General features: G+C 36.6%; 1 protein-coding gene across 1 annotated transcript; it reads left to right on the top strand.

Annotated features, from left to right (window-relative positions):
• The first annotated feature begins 249 nt into the window (after positions 1 to 249).
• Positions 250 to 10350, top strand: LOC104906986 (methionine aminopeptidase 2B). The gene is made up of 12 exons (XM_010695835.3): positions 250 to 493; positions 670 to 854; positions 4026 to 4059; positions 4157 to 4264; positions 6501 to 6600; positions 6688 to 6833; positions 6921 to 7012; positions 7114 to 7208; positions 7821 to 7917; positions 8748 to 8891; positions 9013 to 9230; positions 9932 to 10350. The coding sequence occupies exons 2-12, from the start codon at positions 680 to 682 to the stop codon at positions 10040 to 10042; spliced, it is 1320 nt and encodes a 439-aa protein (XP_010694137.2). The 5' UTR covers positions 250 to 493; positions 670 to 679; the 3' UTR covers positions 10043 to 10350.
• Positions 10351 to 11135: the final 785 nt, after the last annotated feature.

Here is an 11135-nt window from a genome sequence, read left to right as displayed (position 1 = left end):
GAGGTAAAGAGTAATACCTATTTATAAATAAAATAAGGTTCGTATTATTTAAGATCCAAGTTGGATTATAAATGTTTGCGAGTTTTCTAGCCAAACTCCATTAAACTCAAGCTTGGCTCATTAAAATTTTGAACCAGTCTCAAATTCGATTCGAACTTTTGATCGAACCGCATCCGAATAATTTGCGACCCGTCCTGACTCCTTAACAACCTCCAATAGTTACCAACTTACCATTGAAATGGGCCGAAGCTACTTGTAAAACTTGTGCCAAAGCGGGAGCAAGAAAAGAAAAAACCTGAAAAGGAGAGCCTCCTCTGAGTCCTCTCCCCCTCTCCAGTCTCCACGACTCCACCTTCAAACACTTCTCCCTCCTGCGCTGCGCCGCTTCTCAGCTGTTACAGAGGAAAAAGCGCTCTCTCTCTCTCTCTTTAAATTCTCAAAAAATACTGCCCACGCAAGGACGCACCCACCCCTGCCGTTGCCGTCTCTTCAGGTATCTCCTGCTTTCTCTCTCTCAAACTCTGTAGTCTGTACTAATTCTCCTCTGATTACCATTGAAAAATATGTTCAGTAAACTCATGAATTTGAGAATATAATAATAATAAGAACCACACGTCGAAGATTGTATGCTTGTTGAATGAATGATTGTAATGTTAACTGTTAACTTAGGGTTATAAAAATGGAGAAAGAGAATTCCGGCATGGATATTTCAATTGGAGAAAAAGTCATTCCAGAGCACAACAATGATGATAGTAATGAAGTGACTTCAAAACCTAAGGATGTTGACGGGGAAACTTCTGAAGCTGTTGATGATAATGATGATGATGCCGAACCGTCCGCCGACCAAAAAGGAGGTAATAGGAACTAATTGTAATGATCATTATGTTACTGCTGTGTGGTAATAAGGTGATTTTGTCTAGTTAGGGTTCCTGATTTTTTTTAGAACGTAGACTATTAGAAATGGACATTATTATAGGTGATTAGGAAATATGATGCTAAAAACTCCATCAGTTTCTTTTTATAAAGCACGCACAATAATGAAGGTCGAATGTTGACGGTTCATTACTCTCAAATTTTATTGGTCAAAAAGTATAAGGAAATTGTATTATGAAAGTATTTTTTAAAGAAAAATCTAATGGTATAATTTTAATCATCATATTAAAGATATTTGTGGTCAAAACAAATTTTCGACAAGCATGTCTGCCTTGTGTTTAAAAACTGTGGGATTGTTTTGTAACAAAATCAAGGTTATGATCATTTGTTAAGTTTTAGCCTTTAGGGTGCAAAGGAAGGAGTTAGGGGATGTGTCGTTGAAGGATTGGCATCAAATTATTAGGGAGAAAAGAGGATCAAAGTGTTGTCCTACTTCTGTATAGTATCACTTTTTGGTGAGGCGTGGGAGGATCAGGGGATACTCGTTATGCAGCTATATGCAAGTCACAACTGTCTCCTCAATGAAGTTTGATGTTAAAATATGTATTCAATCTTCAAGAGGTGTGCCCATAATCCTTCGTTAAAGAAGAGTTTTTTGATCAGATACAGGGCTACATGAGTTTCTATCCTAGAACCAATACCTATCAAAATTATATGTTACCGTCCTCCTCCTTCAATCTGAGACATCTTTTTAACACTTTCTGTCAAATGTGAGACCTTCAACCTTAAGCCAACCAATAATAGGTGGTCTAGCCTACTAGACTTATATGTTACTTTATTTTTCTTCAACGTGGAACACTTCACGTGTAGATTTACCGTTTAACACTCTATCTCACATGTGAGCCCTTCAAACTCAAACCGATTGGCAGTAGGATTTATGATTCTTTTTTCTTATTATTTTTTCCCCAGTTCAGATTGTGGCATTAGGATTTGTTTGCTTTATTGTTGGAAATCAGAAGCGGTTTTTCTTATCGTCAAACTGATTTTTTGTGATTTAATTTCTACATCAATCTTGTTTCTACAAATGAAGGCATCAAGAGGAGTGAGTAATTCATTATGCCATGCCATTATCCTAGTGGATCTTTTGAGGCTGTTGGTTTGGTTGGGGGGGGGGGGGGGGGGAAGGGTGGGCGCTAGGGGTTTGACGGGTCAAGATGATTAGACTAGCTCAACTTAACATTAACTTTGTCAACTGTTTTATTTGTAGACCTGTTACCACTTGCTTTCGAAAAGGCTTATGGTTCTTAACTTGATAATGTTTTCTCAATTTTCTTATTTCTTTATCCCTTTTTTTGGGCAACTTGAACTTAACTTGATATAGATTTTCTACTATATTGAATATTTTAATTTACCTGATTAATTTAAGTGAAAATAAGGACCTTGTATTTATTATTTTGGAGGAATGAGACCCATGGTTTTAAGTTCCATGTTGAAGCAAAAGCTTGTTGTGTAGGTCGAGCTATTTGTATTAGGGAGCTGTCGCCAACTTTTGAATTGTAGTACTTTCATTTTTTGTTATTCAGCTCAGTCGTTTTATGTATTATGATTTTTGTCCAGTTAGGTTGGGAAGTTGAGTGGGAAACTGATAGTTCTTATTGGTGGGATGAAGTCAGGGAAAAAAAATGCGGTCGCGGTAACGGTCATGTTTTCGCGGGAACGGCCCGTAACGGCTAAATAGAACATTTCGTGGCCGTCGTGGCGTGAATTTTTTGGAAAAATTCACTTAAGTGGCAATTTCATTTTGTTTTATGTTTTTTCACTTTATGTTGTGTCTAATAGTATTATAAACACTGTTTGGGATATTTACAAATATATTTTAAACTTATTTTTTTATTTAATTTGCTGTTTGTAGTTTTGTTATTCACTACAAGGCTTATTAATCGATAAGTAAACTGGATAATGCTTTCTTTTTAAAAAAAAAACCTTTGTTTTTACAGATGGAGGAGAAAATTAATTTAAAAGATCTGGGAAAATGGACAAGCGTTGAATTCTTGAATAAGATGGAGGAGAAAAATAAGGTTTTAGAAAATACAGTTGTAAAAGAAATTACTGTGAAAAAAAGGGTTTTATAAAAGAAAAGGGAAAAAAGAAAAAACTCATGCACGTGATAACCATAGACTGCATCTCTTTTGTTTGACCAACTAGTACGGCCTATGGAGTAATAAAACAGAAAAAGAAAAAATAAGAAGAGAGAGAAGGAGAAAATAACGATATATGAATTTCTTAGCAAACTCTCACCGGCAGATATGGTGCCAGAGCCGACCGGACATCTTTTGCCGTTATATTCTCCCTTGACAGATGACGTAGTGGCTGTCAATTGCATCCCTCTGTGTCATGCATATTAGGATTTCTATGAAGGTGGGATCTAATTTAGGGTTTAAAAGAAGTATTTCAAAGAAATTAATTGAGGGGTTTTGATCGAAATTGAGATTTAATGATCAGGTAAGATTTAAATTTTCTGTGTAAGTTAGATTTAATGATCATGAGCCTCTTTTCTCTTTCACTTCTTCTTCCTTTATCTTTTTTTCAAATATCACGGGCGTTCTTCTATAAAACCCGTTACAGAACGGCGTTCCACCGTTACAGAACGGCGTTCCACCGTTACAGAACGGCGTCGCAGCGAGTTTCGTGTGAATTTTAACTCCCGGCGTTATAACGGTGTTTCTCGGAACGGTGGGTCTGAAATCCATTACAGAATGGACGAGTTTTTGATCCCTGGATGGAGTACCAGGGGGGCTTTGTTAAGCTGGGAATATTTGGGCACAATTATGGTATTAGTTCAAGGGATGAGTTGGGCTTTTGCTCAAGATAATAAATGAAGCTATATTTTCTTCTACCCCTAGATATTAACACATATTATTTATTCCTTGTTTTGTTTGGGGAGAATGAATGTCCTCTTATTTTGCACTACTTACAAGTAGGCACTCTGCCATCTAGAATTCAATTTAATTTTGACATTTTATTAGAAAGAAGATTACAAGACATCAAACAGTTCCTAATTTCTTCCTGCAACATTATGTTTGAATATGTTCTTTCTGATGCCATTCGAAACTAATTGTGCACTTTGTTCTTTAACATCCATTGGCCGGAAGTTGCTAAGAAGAAGAAGAAGAAAAATAAAAGCAAGTGAGAACCTCTGCTTGTTGGTTAATCAGTCCTCATCTATAAAGTATAACTAGCTGCATGTCAACTGTAGTTTTGACTTGTTATCAATTATGTGCAGAAAAAAGAAAGAAGCGCCTCAACAAACTGACCCACCATCCATTCCTATTCTCCAGCTCTTCCCATCTGGAGAGTTTCCCGAGGGTGTAATCCAGCAGTACAAAGACGAGTAAGTAACCTTGCATGGCTTGTTTACATATTACAATCAATATGCACTGTATTGATTTACCAAAAGAACTACTGATTGTTTAAATTCTTTTTCTACATGTGCCCATTTTACTTTGATTACGTGCATTTGCTTCATGCAAATTTGAGTGTCTCATGTTCTGATTATGCTATAATCAATCTGAAATATCTCACGTTAGTTAGTTTGTTATAGGACAATTGAATGCAGAGATTCTGCAATTAGAATTGAGGATTGAGACTGGAAAGGTGTTGCAGTGATTTTTTGTTGTCTTTTTTGGTATCTATAGTCTATAGACGTCTTCTGTTTACCTTAATTATGCTTATTTTATTTTGATTTTGTAATTATTTGGGCTCCTAGTGGATTAAGACATGGATAGGCCTGAAGGTGACATCGATTTATTGATGGTGAGAGTTTTTGAAATGGGGTTGTTGTGGCTGCATGAACCTAGGGTGCTTGGATTCTCGTGGGAGTAAAATTCCATGTGCTGGAAGCTCACAGAGACACACACCGTCATTCTGCAGCTACTCATTTTAATAACAGCAAGACATACATAATTCTAAGCCTCTGGTTCGAGTATATAGATAAATGATCCTCATGAAGATGAGATATAAGGAGGTGTAATACTTTCTTGCAATTTCAACCTGCCTTATAGGTTACTCTTGTTACTGTTGGTAGTTGGAAGCAAGGATTGAGGTTGTGTCACTTTGCTTTCTTTCATGGAAAACTACACATTGCATCATTGGGTTTGAAAGTCAAAATGTACAATGGGTCGAGCAGCACTATTGAATTTTTTGTGAAAAAATTACTGGTATGGGGTTTTCAACAAGATGGGTCAATATTAGGAGTTTGGAGCTTTAAATGTTTCCTTGACTGGCAAAATTATTGAGCTTTTTTTTTTTCTTACGAGGGTGTCTTAATGATGACAAATTCTTTATATGCTTTTTTTTTCTTTTAAAAACGTTTTCATGCTAGATAAAGATATTGTTGTGCTATTTTACAGTACTACAAGTATCCTTGTCTTCTCAATAGGCGTATGGAGTGCTCTTTCCTAATTAGCTGTTATTTGTATATGGTATGAAATCTTGTTTGATTGATTAGATGTATTGTAAAAATAAAACCTTGTGGTCAATTATAGACGGGAAGTAAAATCCTTTTTTGGCTTTTCTTTGTTTTTGATTTCTTTCCTACACAATGGGAGGGGGTAGTGCAGATTGAGAGAAATTAAGAGTTGATGGGATAATAGGATGAAATAGAGGTTGAATTAGAGTAAATAGGTTTAGAGGACAAAGATTGATCTTATAGAAAAGTACTACTTGTGAAGCAAGCAGATGAGGTACAATTTCCACTGTTAGTTGAGGATTTGAAACCAAATTGTGCTTGTAGCCTATCTGCATTGTGAGTGGGTTGAGTAGATTTCGTAGCACAGTTGCTGGGATGTGAAATGAAGTATTCTGGATGGTTGAAATATTGAAAAAAGGTTAAAGACAAATGACATATTCTCTTGTATGGCTGTTATGAGGCTATCATAGAAGTCTGGGAATTCTACGATGGGAAAAGAAGGAACTGTTTGTCTTTTCATATATTAAGCTATGTAAATTATGGCATGGAAGGGACAGGAAGGAAAGAAACCACACTAGTCTAAGAACACTTGTAGGAATTTACTTATAGTGTCAGAAGCATCATTTGGCCCCCTCTTCTTCGTAGGTTAATGTTAAAGGTTTGCCTAGGACTCAATTTCTAAAAACAGAGTAAAAAAACTCTTTCCTCTTTTCCTTGTTTGGATGGAGGGGGGGGGGGGGGGGGGGGGATTATTATGGTTTGCCCATGCAATGCATGCCTCTCCAATAAAGGGTGCAATGGAAATGCCTCCATTTCATTGCAGGCCAAGGTTGTCTATGTGTAAGGCGTCGTTACTCCCACACAGGTGGGAGCCTTATAAGAAGCACTTGGTTAATGTTACCAGGATGGTTGTTTGTGCTACCTTTTAGATTCTTCTTTTATTAATGATTCGCCGCCTCGCCGGTGTTTGTCTTCTAGATCTATAATTCAATTTTTTTTACTTCTAAGTTCTATGTATCCTAGTCCTCTCCGCAGTATCTCTTTTTCTGCTGTAACTTGTGCACTACTGGCTTTGTGGTTATTAGTTATTATGAGACACTATATGCTTTTCAACTTCATGGTTGATATGGAATGAGTTGGCTTGCCTATGATGTTGTAGCAACTTATGGAGGGTGACTTCTGAAGAAAAGAGAGAGTTGGAGCGTCTTCAAAAGCCCATTTACAATTCAGTTCGCCAAGCTGCTGAAGTTCATCGACAGGTTTTCTACCTACATTAGAAGTAGTAAATTCTTTCGGTATAAACTTCAAATTGTTCACTATATTTTAATGGCTATATATGTGGTTAGGTTCGGAAATACATCAGAAGCATTGTGAGGCCAGGGATGTTGATGACTGACTTGTGTGAGACTTTGGAAAATACAGTTCGTAGATTGATATCTGAAAATGGACTACAAGCTGGCATTGCCTTTCCTACCGGTTGCTCTTTAAATTGGTAACACTTCTAGGCAGCATCACAGCATAATTTAAATCGGTAAAGTTGATTGGTATATCTAGATATAACACGATCTTTACTCACTAGGGTTGCTGCCCATTGGACACCAAATTCTGGAGATAAAACTGTGCTAGGGGAAGATGATGTGATGAAGCTAGATTTTGGAACTCATATTGATGGTAAAAATTGCATCGATTTTTATACGGAAATACAAAGGTCACCACCTTCATTGTTCATATTCTTTGGATGATAATGTCATCTTTTCTTCTTCGCGTTACAGGATACATTGTTGATTGTGCTTTCACTGTAGCATTTAATCCTATGTATGATCCACTACTAGAGGCTTCACGTGAAGCAACTTATACAGGGATCAAGGTACATGTGTCATCTTAAATGATCTGCAGTAGCTATTTGTGGAAAGTTGATTCTCCTAAACTTTTTGAGAATCAGTTAAAAGTGATCTCTGCTTTGAATAAATTACTCATGCTCATGTTGCTTTTACGTTGTGAATTTGTGATAGCAAGTTGAACTAATGATTACCGATGTGTTATTGGACACAGTCTTTCATATTATACAGAACATTCTCCATACAAGTCTATTGAGTGTGTTATCTCTTATAATTGAATTCGCAGTCTCTGTCATGTGCTTTCATGTCTTGCAATCTTTTTATACATTAGTTAGTTTGTGCTCTTCCTCTTACTATTTTCTGCACCCACCCACCCACCCCCCCCCCCCCGGTTTCCAAATGGAAAAAACCCAGGTGATGTAGTAGTGACGACTGTGTTGCTGAGATCATGTAAGTTTAGTCAGCCAGCTTTGCAGTTTTCCTTGCTGCTGGATGCTTGCTCTCTGATACATGTATTTTGTGTGGGGTGTTCTCTTATTCATGTTCCTTTTTCCTGCTTGTTTTTTTGTTAATTATTATTAAAACAATGGAACGAAAGTATCTGGAGAGTTTTATTTATAGTCGTTTGTGTTATATTTTAGGAAGCTGGAATTGATGTTCGACTTTGTGATGTTGGGGCTGCTATCCAAGAAGTGATGGAATCATATGAAGTCGAAATTAATGGCAAAGTTTTTCAAGGTGAAATGGAGTTTGAGATGCCCATCCTTGTGATGTGTGAAGTCATACTACTTTATTTTGTAAAATTTAATGTTTGATCGTATTCTTGCTAGTATTATAATTGTTCGATAATCACCATTTTAAAATAGTCTTACAAGTTTGTCTTTGCATGGCTTGTATTGCTCTATGTGTAATCTTTTCCATCATGTTCTTTATGGCTATCTGGCCTTTGTAGGTGGATTTTTATTTCTTTATATATTATAGTCTATAGATCTGTTTTTGTTATGATAAGAGTTGGTGATGAGAAATATATAATGAATTTTGGAGGGGTCTACAATCAAATGCTAATAGGTTCTAATCCTGCTGAGATCAGTGCTTCTTAATAAGGCGTCTGTGGGTGCAACAAAAATCCTCTTTGCTGTTGACTGTGAACTGGTGGCTCATTTATGGTCAGTTCATTGAGCTTTATAGGAGATTGGGGTGGAGTTGTTGGCTATCTGCTGTCTCTTCATACTTGATGTTGAGCAACTTACACTCTTGGATTTGGATTAACTCGTTTGATGGAGTGATTTTGTACTTCGTCGTGGTTTAAGATGCTTATTATCTGAATATTAACAAGAGTTGGGGCTTAGATACCTTTATTGGTGGAATTTTGTTGAATGTGCTTGAGTTATATTTTTGTGTCATTTGATAACTCAGTAGGACTTAGGAGTGTTGCAATCTAAATCATGTCCTCTTCTTATGGCCATTTGTTTTTCTATAATCTCTATGATGTAGAACAAGAGAAGCATAAGTTGTTGCGAGCTCTTCAAAATTGTGCTGTCTTCATAATTTTCTGGTTTACTTGGCAGTTAAGAGCATCCGTAACCTGAATGGACATAGCATTGGCCAATACCAGATCCATGCTGGAAAGTCTGTACCTATTGTGAAGGGTGGTGAGCAGACAAAGATGGAAGAGGGGGAATTCTATGCTATTGAAACGTTCGGATCTACAGGTAGCGTTTTCTTCGGAACCCATTTGCTTGTCATAACTTGGTATCGGCCTGTGGCGTGAAGTGGTTAGAATTTTGCTACTTAGTAGCTGTAGCATAATGTTTGCTCACCTGTGATGTGCAGGTAAAGGATATGTCCGAGAAGATCTTGAGTGCAGCCATTACATGAAAAACTTCGATGTTGGATATGTTCCGTTGCGATTACCTAGAGCAAAGCAACTATTGGCAACCATCGATAAAAATTTCTCTACGTTAGCTTTCTGCAGGAGATATTTGGACCGTCTTGGGGAGACTAAATATCTGATGGCACTGAAGAATTTGTGTGATGCTGGCATTGTCCAGGTAACAAATTGAACTAACCTTCAAGAATTGTCTCAAATAATGCCTTCCCAAGTTAACTTGCTTGAAAAGAATCTTTCCTCGACTGTGTTATATGTGTACTCTGTAAGGTTGTTTTTATTTGTTGCATGACCTCATATCTAGTAGGAAAGGAAGCTGCTTTATGGTTTTACTTGTTCTCTTTGGTTTCTGGATAGTTTGGACAATTTAAGATTTCTTTTTGTTTCTTTTAAAGTAGTGGCGGTCTCAAAGTTATATGGTTAATATGCATGAGAAATGATTTTGATAACAGCTGAAGCTAAAATTTATGTGGTGGTGTGAATTTTAAACCAAAATTTTCATATTGTGAAGTAGAAATATATTGGACTCTTTCCTAGAATTGCGTAACTTGCATGAGAATTGGTTGAAGCTCACTGTGTCAATCTTAGTTCAAGTGTGTTTTCGTCGAGTAAATTCTGAAACAAAACCTATATATTACACGTTATAAGCGGAAATGACTAATTACAATAATGCCAAATGTTAAACCAATGCCCTTCCCCTTGTTCTTATTGAACAAAAGTTATGTTGATTTTTACCTTATTGAGAGAACTTTGCAGTTTTGCTAGTTTCATTGCAATCTGGTAAATGTTTCTTTTGCACTGATCCGTCTTTTTGGAAAAGCTTATCATTTGTGAGATTTTGATGAGACAATTACATTCTTGCAGCCCTACCCTCCTCTATGTGATGTGAAGGGTAGCTATGTGTCTCAATTTGAACATACAATCTTACTCCGTCCTACCTGCAAAGAGGTTGTATCAAAAGGTGACGACTATTGATATCAGATTACACTGGAGCTGGATGCTGGTTGTATACTAGTCTTTCAAATTTTAGCAACTTCATGATCTCAATTTCTATTTTTGATCCATTTTCTTCATGTTGATACATATTTTATGTGTACAAGCAAATATGTGCCACCTCTGTGTTTTTTTGTATGTTAAGTACGTTTCTATTGGCTTGTAGTGCAAACAAATATTCAGGCATGACTTTGGAGCTGCAATTGATTTGATATGAGGACCAAAAAGAAATCATTTCATGGAGTACAAACTCTTGTTTTCCGTATTTTATGAAATGAATTTTCCACTCACCCCTTGATATATAGAATAATAGAAGTATGTACTACATCTTTTGCAACTCCCCCATCTCCGCTTTCTGCCTCGCCCCTTTTCACCTATAAAGAACAAAGATGTACGGGGCTTGTTCCCCCTTTGCACCAAAAATAAAAACCTATAAAGAACAGAAAACACAAGAAGGATATATACAAACTATATTATGTTTCGGCTTTGCTACTAATCAACGAATTTTGTTAATAGATCTCTTAGCCAAGAACTGCACGCATAAAGTCGATCATGAACGAGTCAGGAATGCTCTTCTTTCTTTATGTGCTGCTACTACACATTTACATTTTCTTCGCTTGCTATGTAGTATGAACCTCATATAGAGCTAGGTTGGCGAGGACAATGAAGAAAAGTTTCAAATATTTACCCTTTTGCGTCTTGATTTGTTGTATTAAAATTTAGTGTGAGTGAGAAATCTCTAATTTCAAATTAAATTTGTACATCAACCTAGGGAATGAACATTGATCTTATAACGGATGTGAGAAAGAACAAATAATAAATGTTGGAAAAACAATAAAGAACATATAGATTTAACGTGGTTCACCAACGATGTATTGGCTATGTCCACGGACAGAAGAGAGAGAATAGTTCTATTGATGGTAAGGAATCTACAGATTACAGAAGTGATTAATTTCTAATTGCGGCTTAAAAGAATAAGGTTAAAGTATATATATTAACTCGACGAAAATTCTCACGTCCCGCGTCAAAACCACTTGCCTGGGACAAACTGCATGGTTGGTCGGCACTGCCCGGT

The sequence above is a fragment of the Beta vulgaris genome, chromosome 3, assembly GCF_026745355.1.
Source record: "Beta vulgaris subsp. vulgaris cultivar EL10 chromosome 3, EL10.2, whole genome shotgun sequence".
Lineage (NCBI taxonomy): Eukaryota > Viridiplantae > Streptophyta > Magnoliopsida > Caryophyllales > Amaranthaceae > Beta > Beta vulgaris.
Note: the sequence above shows the minus strand (reverse complement) of the source record. Positions and strands in the feature narration are given on the sequence as shown.